This window comes from Vigna unguiculata, chromosome 3, assembly GCF_037176805.1.
Source record: "Vigna unguiculata cultivar grain cowpea cultivar isolate G323 ecotype 2 chromosome 3, ASM3717680v1, whole genome shotgun sequence".
NCBI classification, from domain to species: domain Eukaryota; kingdom Viridiplantae; phylum Streptophyta; class Magnoliopsida; order Fabales; family Fabaceae; genus Vigna; species Vigna unguiculata.
Window position 1 is genome coordinate 57,726,811 of NC_140794.1, and position 10,145 is coordinate 57,736,955.

General features: G+C 27.6%; 1 protein-coding gene across 4 annotated transcripts; it reads right to left on the bottom strand.

Moving 5' to 3' along the window:
* Positions 1-1,826: 1,826 nt before the first annotated feature.
* On the bottom strand, positions 1,827-6,302 carry LOC114175956 (DNA glycosylase superfamily protein). Of its 4 annotated transcripts, XM_085670678.1 has the most exons (6): positions 5,898-6,300; positions 5,607-5,807; positions 4,234-4,290; positions 3,980-4,163; positions 2,276-2,321; positions 1,827-2,178 (listed from the first exon to the last, which is right to left on the bottom strand). In XM_085670678.1, the coding sequence occupies exons 1-5, from the start codon at positions 6,234-6,236 to the stop codon at positions 2,305-2,307; spliced, it is 798 nt and encodes a 265-aa protein (XP_085526804.1). In that variant the 5' UTR covers positions 6,237-6,300; the 3' UTR covers positions 1,827-2,178; positions 2,276-2,304. The 4 variants fall into 4 exon arrangements, with proteins under 4 accessions (XP_085526804.1, XP_027916614.1, XP_027916615.1 ...); XM_028060813.2 differs by lacking the exon at positions 2,276-2,321 and having other exon boundaries at positions 5,898-6,302; XM_028060814.2 differs by lacking the exon at positions 2,276-2,321 and having other exon boundaries at positions 1,827-2,104.
* Between the last annotated feature and the right edge of the window lie 3,843 nt (positions 6,303-10,145).

Genomic DNA, 10,145 nt, shown 5'->3' on the forward strand with positions numbered 1-10,145 from the left:
TTTATCCCTCACAATTATGTATTTCGATAAATATATACGATAAATAATTCTATATGTTTTCCTGATATTTATTATAAGATCGTAGATTTTAGAGAAATCATAAGATGATTATTTCTATTTACTTTTCATCTAACACATATAAACACAATACTAAAATTCTCTCAATAAAAATTCTGTGTTTTTCTTCCACAAATTAACTATTCAGTGGTTGAAAAGGTGAGTGTTCTTCGTATTTGTTTTAATGATTTCTGAATGAATTCGAGGATTGATTTAAGCGATAAAAAGGAGAGAAGATGTTTTGTGTGAGAGAAGATTTGAAGGTAAATCTTTTGATCCAAACTAGTATAAATATTTTGTACAATTTTTTCTTTTCTACTTACTCTTTTTTATTTTATTGTGTTTATTTAAATAAAGGAAAGAATTTTAATTGATATTTGATAATTAAAAGGAAAATTTTTAAAAGCACATTTTTTATTAAAAACCCAATTCACCATTCCTTTTGGTTTTGGTCCAAACGCTAATCATCTCGCTGCGTGATACCAACAATCGCTTTATGTTTGGATGTGGTTTTGCATAGTTTTGCTATACCATATTCATTTCTAATAAAATAAATTATTTATATCTTTATACCTAAATTCAATGAGTATCAAATCTTTGTCTTATCTCCATCTTCACTGGATAATGGGTATATTCTCGTACTCATACCCATATGCTCATTTTCTTACTGTCTTAATATTAATTAATTTTTTTATAAAATAATAAAAAGTTACGGTAGAGTAAACACAATATTATCATATATTCAATATTAAGAGGAAAATTGTTTCTTCGATATTAAAAGGAAGGTTGTTTCTTCAATATTTAGAAAGAAACCATAATTGCATAAATTTCAAATTAGAATACCAAATAAAATTTCATGAGAACCAAAACATTTATTAAATTTGCAAGCATTACAATAAAACTTAGTTAATAAAATTAAAAAATATTTTAAAAAATATAAATGGAAAAAAAATATTCAAATTAAAATATATTTTAAATGTTTGTTTACTTCAATTTTTTTAAATTCTAGTCAATATCTTTTTTTACACTAATAAAAGTTATAATAGATTAATTGATCAAAATCACGTAAAGAACAAATATTAAACTAATAATAATAAAATTTTAACATAGATATTGTATCTTTTTTGAATTTCGGTATATGTTGGATGGTGATAAAAAAATTTCATAGCAATTACATTAAATTTTTATATTATAGTACATAAAATTTTTTTATACAATTATAGTGACAAAATTATAGTATGATTGATAATGAGTTAAAAAATAAAAAATAATTATATAAAATGTATCAAAATAGTATTCTACACGATAAAAATAAATAACAAATAAAAATGTTAAAAAATTATCAAATCTGTGTCTTAGAAACAATTTGAGAGATTATAAAATGAAATTGTACAAAGAAAAACAAATGTATAATTAAGAGTATGATAAAATGAAAAATATCTTAGAGATTTAAAATTTTTACAAATACCAACATAGTCAATGGCTGAGAAATAACGAAAATTGTTTTAGCGAAATAAATGAGTTATTCACATGAAACATAAAGTAATAATAATAGAGTAGATAAGATATTTTTTTATATTACATAGTAAATGAAAGGTTTATGCTATTAAATACTTAAATTGAGAGTGTTAAAAATACGGTGGATATGCGAATGAATTTAATAACAAACCAAATTAGAAAAAATAAAAAATAGTATGTGTAAAGTTATATATATATATATATATATATATATATATATATATATAAGGTTATTTAATTAATTGTGAATATTTTAATAATTTAAACGTGGAAAAAGATATGACATCAATGAGTATTATGGGAGGTATGAGGACTCGACAAATATATACATTCTCATACATAATTGAAAAAGTTGGAGATTATGCATTCTCATACACAATTGAAAAAGTTGGAGATTATGCATACTCGTACTCATATACGGTCAATGCGAGGATTTCCCGTCAAATTGGAACAAATTTATTTCTCATTCTTAGATGCAAGGAATCAATTCCAACTTCCTTCGAGTTTATTCCCTCCTTCCACAACTACCCTGCATCCATGCAATCCGTATCACTTTTCTTAATCTCATCATCTTCCTTCTCACCTCAAACATGGATAACAAATCTGTCGACCAAGAATAATACATTGTCAACACCTAAGGCATAATCTGCTCAATACCACGCTTCATTATTATGTAAGGCACTTTGGTAAGAGTACCCACCACCAACTATAAAATTTGCTCTCTCCCTTTCACCACTCACAAACAGCTGTAAATTCATTCAAACGAACAAGCACATCACTCGTTTTTCTGTCTATTTCAATAGTAAATATGTCGAAGTAAACACAGGCTTAAGGTCATATTAAATATTGTTTATATCATCTCTAGTTCTAAAATAAATACTTTAATTTTATTGATACAAGAGAGTGTTTTAACCTAAATATTGATTACATCATCTTTAGTTTCGACATACATAATTTTATGATTTTAATAAATTGATATTCAATTTTATTTTAGTTTTTAAATAAAAATCAAACTCTTAATAAAATAATAGTATGGAAATTTTAAATTTTTATAATAAAAATATCATAAACAAAATTTTCAATGTTTTTCAAATAGAATTATAGAGATAAATATCACTAAATTAAAAAATAAAGAAAATATCATTTATTAAAAGTAGAACGAAAGCAAATATTTATTTGAAAGTATAAGAAGTAAAAGTGATTTTGTAAAAATATGAAAATGACAAGCTATTATTTTAAGATTAAAAAGAATATAAATGTCATTTTAATTTATTAGATAAATTTAAAGAACTTATTTCAACTTTTTTTTATCCTGTATTTTTAAGACACGTGTTTAATATTTTTACTCTTTTATATAATTATTAATTAACCTCCATTTACTATTTAATCCTCTTTTAATGTTTATATAATATTATATATATTCTTTTTACATTAAATATTTAATAATATTATATTTTATGATGTGATTTTTTTGTTTAAAGAATTGTTTAATTAATAGTTAAAATAGTAAAGGAAAAGACATAAATATTTCGTTTTCCGATAGACATAAATTTCATATACATTTGATATAAAAATGAAGATAAACTTTTATTTTAAAGATGGATGAAATGGTCAAATCTACCCCGTTTTCATAATGTTACCGTATAATTAAGATTCATCTGCTTCTCAAGAACTAATTACGGTTTAAATTTTTATTTCTTAAAATCAAATAATACATCCTTCATAAATCAATTCAGTATAACAAAAGGATATACAAAAGAATTGTAGACGTCATTGGGGATAAGGGTAGAACGTAGATTATTTTAATATATTATATAAGTATCAATATTTATAGAGTAGATTAACTGGTTGAAAAACGACCATCTTAGAGCAACTCCAATACCAGTTCATTAGGATGACTATTTTGTTACACTGAAAGATGACTATTCTTCTTAAAAAGAGGTTCCTTGTACAAGGAACTATTTCTTCATCGTAAAAGATTATGTCTTAAAGTGTGGATTTCTTACTATTACAGTAAAGGAATAAATTTGAGCTTCTTCAAGTTTCTTATTAGTAAAACGATGTATAGATTTCTTATGAGTGATGTTTAATGTGTATTGAGAGAGAGATCCAAACAATGTTTCATTTTCCAGCAAGACCCCTTCACAAGATTAAAAATGGAAAAGTTTTAGATAATTCTGCACAATTGTTAGCCATTCTTTCATGTCATATAAAAATTGTTCCTCTGACTAACAGCCTAAGTCAAAACTAACTAGTATTCTAAATAGTAACAAGATTAGATTGCGATGCCCGTATTGAATTCTTTTAGTTTGAGAATCAAAAATTGATAATAACCTGTTTGCCCGACTCAAAGTTCAATCTTACTCTGTACAATAATTCAATAAAGGGCAGGACTCATCATTACCTTTTTCTCCTTGCTGCTTACCCTTTTTACTGGAGCATTTACGGCAAAGCTTTCCGTGCGTATACATAAGGCAATTTAGGTCAAACTTAAGTTCATTTGGTATCCGTTGGTTTAGATGAAGATACGACTTATTTCTGTCTGCAACAGCTGGCACCCAACCCATGGTTTTTGCAATCTCAAATATCTGCATAAATATTCAACTGAATCAAGTGTTATAAATATGAGTATACAGTAAAAGATGAAATTATGCTTACGTGAGTGTCCACTGGAAAATCATCTCGCTGAAGATTGAACATCAACACACAAGACACCTACAATCAACCCCGCAATTTAGAGAAACCGATACAAAGGGGGAAAGGGCAAATATTTTTTTTTTTTAATTGAGTTTACAGATTTTCACGTGATGTTGTTTGCTTACTGGGCGATTTATTAACACAAAGTTATCCAACGAATAACACAGACCATTCTTAATCTACCGCAAGTAGAAACCAATTTGCACTCTTACAAAGATCTGAATGCCTAGATACCATGATATCTCAAAAAGAATGGGAAACAAGGAAAGTCTTTCCTCAAAGGATTATCCTTCTCGTAAAACAGATTAAAGAAAACAGTGACACAGTGAGGGTGAAATTTCTTCGTATTTCAACCAAATAAGAAACATGGTGATAGAAAGCTTATCATTTTACCCCAATATAAGAGGGAGTTCAGTGCATTGAGTGGCCTGTAGGACCAATTGCATTCTCTAGTTCTCTATACTGAAACTGCTCTGTAATATCTCTCTATATTGTCCGCATTAACCCTGCTCTAGATATCATATATCAACTATTGTTGCCAAAATACGGTCACACATGCATGAACGTGAAAAATAATTTTACTGCGACATTGACATACTTGAGCTCCCGCTGGACCGAGGCTAACTACGTCCAAAAATAGAAAATCAACATCATTGGCAAAGCAAACCAGTACAAGGATGTTTATACTTTTTTTACTGTTGCCACTTCTTTTGCAGATAAAAGATTTGATATAGATATGTTGAGATCAATTGGAAATTTTGGATAACAGTTGTCTGTGAACGAGAAACAAACAAAGAACTGAAAGAAATAAACATAAAACTGAAAATATATCAACATCAGAACAGAGTGTGATGGAAACAACATCATTCGCCAGAATTCACATCTTGATCAAACTAAAACAGAAGTATCTCACTTTTCACAAGGATTCAAGGCAGCCCTGTTTGAGGATTTCTTTTCTTTTTTTTGGAAATAATTAAAGAAAAGGATTCTGATACACAATTTCCAAAATATGTGGTATATTGAAAAGGGAAACACTGCAATTTAAGAAGTAACATAACAAAGATTTATACATAGCCAGGCATGAAATATTGTACGCGATCACAAGGTTGCTTGATCTACAAAAATCTAATTCAACATAAACTCACGCATATTTTAGGGATGTTATCAAAGGCAATCCGCATGTGACAAACAACCTAAAACAGGCAACAAAAGTAGCACGAGACCAAATAATTTGAACAGAGCTGCAAAGTGTTGAGATTTTTAATGCTTGAATATCAGGTGAATAACTGCAAAATCAAGAGGCAAGTAGAACTGCTAAAGAAAAAGAAAAATACTGTTTTGGGACCAATTCCTTTGAAAAGCGACAGCTCAGCCTTAACTTCATCAACGGATAAATCTCGCAGATACTCCAAACACAATTGACCTCTTCTCTCGCGCAAACAGCGCAGCACGTTCTTAATGCAGGAAGCCTTGGTCGGGGCCAGACCTCCGCATCGAATGGCATTCTCCAAGTCCTTGGACTCCGCAACGAAAACCTTCAACACAGAAAACGACACCGTTTAAAACCTAACAGCAAAAAACAAGACTGAAGCGAGCGATTACAAACGACTGTGTTTGATACATACATGTTCCCAAGTGGGGAAAGAGGTTTTGAGAGAAGTGAAGGCCTTTTGGGAATTGGTCTCGGTGGTGTTCTGCGAGAGGACAGTTCGGACCAAACCGTCGAGAACGGGTTCGGGTGATTCCGACTGGACCGCGTTGCGGTACTTTGCGAGTTCCGGGGGAATGCCGTGTAGGGCTAAGAGAGTGTCTCGTACGGCTACGCATTCTTGCGGGGTGGGTCGACCGTGGGATGGGAACGGATCTTTCACAGTGCCGGTTCGGGTCGGGCCGGAACGAACCGGCTTCGGCTTTGTCTCTTCAGCGCCCTGCACCAGCTGCTTCCTCTTCCGCTTCTTTTCCATTCTCTTCTTCCCCTCTCTCTGTACTTTTACCTTTTTCACCACTCCCTTGCTACTTTTTCTAATTTAACCGTTTATAGTGGCTTATTATTGCAAAAGTACATGATTAGCCCATTTACAATAAATTTGAAAAATAATTGAAACTTCACTATATCAAGTTAGAACACTAACCATTATCTTTTGTCTATAAGCAACCTAAGTTTTAATATACGTGTCGAATTTAAATAAGTTACAATTAAATTATTTACTTAGAATTGTTTGTTTAATGAATCTTTCTTTAAACAATTTCGATATATTACGTTTTAGTTAACTTTGGATGACATTTTAATTAAATTTCATCAACTTCAAAGTTTGATAACTCTTTTGATTATATTTTGCTTAATTAATAATTTCTTCCTATATTTAATTCTTTGATTTATTTTGATTCTTGTATTTAATTTTTTATTTAATTGAGTTTTTTTAAAATGATTTAATGTGATTTTTGTCATCAAATTAGCGTTAACATTGTTTGAAGGTGTCACGTGTCAAAATCTAATTTATGTCTTTCACGTGTCAAAATATATGTTATTATATGTCATCTTCTATTTTAAAATCTTTATGATTTTGACATGTGACCGTTCGAAAGGGCGTTAACATTAATTTAGCGAAAATCATCACAATGATTTATTGGATAATAATATTTTGACTTATTTTTTTTATCTACTTTTAACTTATCACTCTAATTATCCTTAGATCATCTCATCACATCACATAACACCACTAAAAAAAATCAAAAATAAATAATTGAAGGGTGATTAAAGTAGTAGGTTAAAAAAAGAGTAAAAAAAAGTGGGTGAAAATATCATTATCTTTATTTAAAACATAGACTCAATTAAGTTTTTTTAAAAAAAAAACAAATACTCAATTGAGTAAAAAAAATCAAAAGGCTAAATAAATCAAAACATAAATATAGGATCAAACTAATCAAACTGTTATATTTTAAGTATAAATAATTTAATGCATAATTCTCCGTGTTTTAATATGCTATAAAATAATTGAAATTTAGAGTGTGAAAAGAAATACTATAAATTCATTTAGCGAAACCCAACTTATATAATGAACAATGAAATATAAACATGATATTTGAAAGAAAACAGTTTGTTGAGTGATTTTTAGATGGTTAATTTGGAATTTCACCTACTTTGTGTCAAGAAGTGAATTTTAAGTCTACCTCAATCTTACAAAATTAGTTTGTTAGATAAGGTGTGCACTCACTTATATATTATAAATTGATTTTATCTATAGTTAATGTTAGACTTTCAACATATCGAGCGTGAAACTAAACATTAATGGTGGCCTGATAACAATTTCATAGTGGGTGCAAGAATAGACCAAACAAATAATAAATTTTGCTAAAAGAAATTGTAACTCATGATTCTCATACTATATTAATAACTGGACCTTACAAAAATAATTTATAAGATAAAATTTACACTCATTTATATAATGTAAACTAATCTTGTATTTAGTTGATGTGCGACTTCTAACACTATCCATTGTGAAAATATTATATGCAAAAGAATGTTTCCTTATACTTCCATCAAGGAAGCCGAATCCATTCAATAAATATGTTGTAGACCAATATTCTCATGTAAAATTACAAACCTTTATAATTCTTTACTAGCACATGGTCAATGAGAGGTGAAAGTGGGTGAATTTAGAGTAAAATTTGTGAGTGATTTGATGGATGTGATAAATTAAAAATTATATTTAAATCAAGGAAAAAAAAAGATTACCAAATTGTCCTTTATTTTAAAAATAATTAAAAATTATCATAAGATAAGTTTGATTTGTTGTAGAAAAAAATATTAAAATGTATAAATAAAATAACATATTTTAATAAAAAATATTTACAAAATAATGTAATAAAAAATTTATAATTAATAATTACTATTTAAACCTTATTTTATAACAATTTTCAAATTTTCGTTATTAATTATTTTTGTACAATAATTTCATATGTCATATTTTTACATTATTTTTGTAATTAAGCTGAAAAATAAATTGCGGACATAAATGTAATCTTGATATCACCCTTAAACCATGACATAGATGATTGAAAAATAGAGGAATTTCCCTCTTCCTTCCCCTCTTACTCCCTTAAAGTTGATTGGAGGGAGAGGGAAACTATGAATTCAAGTGGATTAGAGTGTGAAATCTGTGTTGTTCACTTTAAGGGGATTAAAGGTGAAAGTGGGTGAATTTAAAGTAAATTTCGTTGCAGTTTGTGCGTGATTTGATGAATGTGATAGATTAAAAATTATATTTAAATCAAGAAAAAACAAGACTACCAAATTATCCTTTATTTTAAAAATAATTAAAAATTATCATCATATAAGTTTGATTTGTTGAAGAAAAAATATTAAAATGTATAAATGAAAATAACATATTTTAATAAAAAAAATATTTATAAAATAATGTAATAAAAAATTTATAATTAATATATACTTTTTAAACCTTATTTTATAATAATTTTAAAATTTTTGTTATTAATTATTTTTGTAAAAATAATTTCAAAAGTCATATTTTTACATTAAATTTATAATTAAGCTAAAAAATAAATTCGGAACATAAATGTAATCTTAATATCACCCTCAAACCATGACATAACCGAGATGATTGATAAATAGAGGAATTTCCCTCTTCCTCTCCCTCTCTCTCCCTCAAGGTTGATTAAGGTTGATTGGAGGGAGAGGGATATGATGAATTCAAGTGGAGTAGAGTGTGAAATTTGTGTTGTTCACTTTAAGAGGATTAAAGGTGAAAGTGGGTGGATTTAGAGTAGAGGTCGTGAGTAATTTGATGAATGTGATAAATTAAAAATTATATTTAAATCAAGGAAAAACAAGATTACCAAATTGTCCTTGATTTTAAAAATAATTAAAAATTATCACTATATAAGTTTGATTTGTTGTAGAATAAATATTGAAATTTATAAATGAAAATAACATATTTTAATAAAAAAAATTATAAAATAATGTAATAAAAATTTTTATAATTAATAATTACTTTATAAATCTTATTTTATAACAATTTTAAAATTTTCGTTATTAATTATTTTTGTAAAAAAAAATTCATAAGCCACATTTTTACATCATTTTCATAATTAACCTGAAAAAATAGATTGCGGACATATATGTAATTTTGATCTCACCCTCAAACCATGACATACCATAGATGATTGAAAAATAGAGGAATTTCCCTCTTCCTTCCCCTCTCTCCTTCAAGGTTGATTGGAGGGACAAGGAGATGATATATTCAACTGGATTAGAGTGTGAAGTTTGTATTATTGACTTTAAGGGGATTAAAGATGAAAGTGATGATTTAGAGTAAATTTTTTTAAAGTTTGTCAGTGATTTGATGGATGTGATAGATTAAAAATTATATTTAAATTAAGGAAAAATAAGATTACCAAATTATCCTTTATTTTAAAAATAATTAAAAATTATCCTAATATAAGTTTGATTTGTTGTAGAAAAAATATTAAGAATGTGTAAATGAAAATAACATATTTTAACAAAAACATATTTATAAAATAATGTAATAAAAAAATTTATAATTAATAATTACTGTTTAAACCTTATTTTATTTTCAAATTTTCGTTATTAATTATTTTTGTAAAATTAAATTCAAAAGCCAAATTTTTACATTATTTTCATAATTAAGCTGAAAAATAAATATCAAACATAAATGTAATTTTGATATCACCCTCAAACCATGACATAGCAGGATGATTGAAATATAGAGGAATTTCCCTCTTCCTTCCCCTCTTTCTCCCATCAACCTCTTTCTCCCTCAAGGTTGATGGGAGGAAGAGGTTAATTCAAGTGGACTAGAGTGTGAAGTTTGTGTTGTTCACTTTAAGGGGATTAA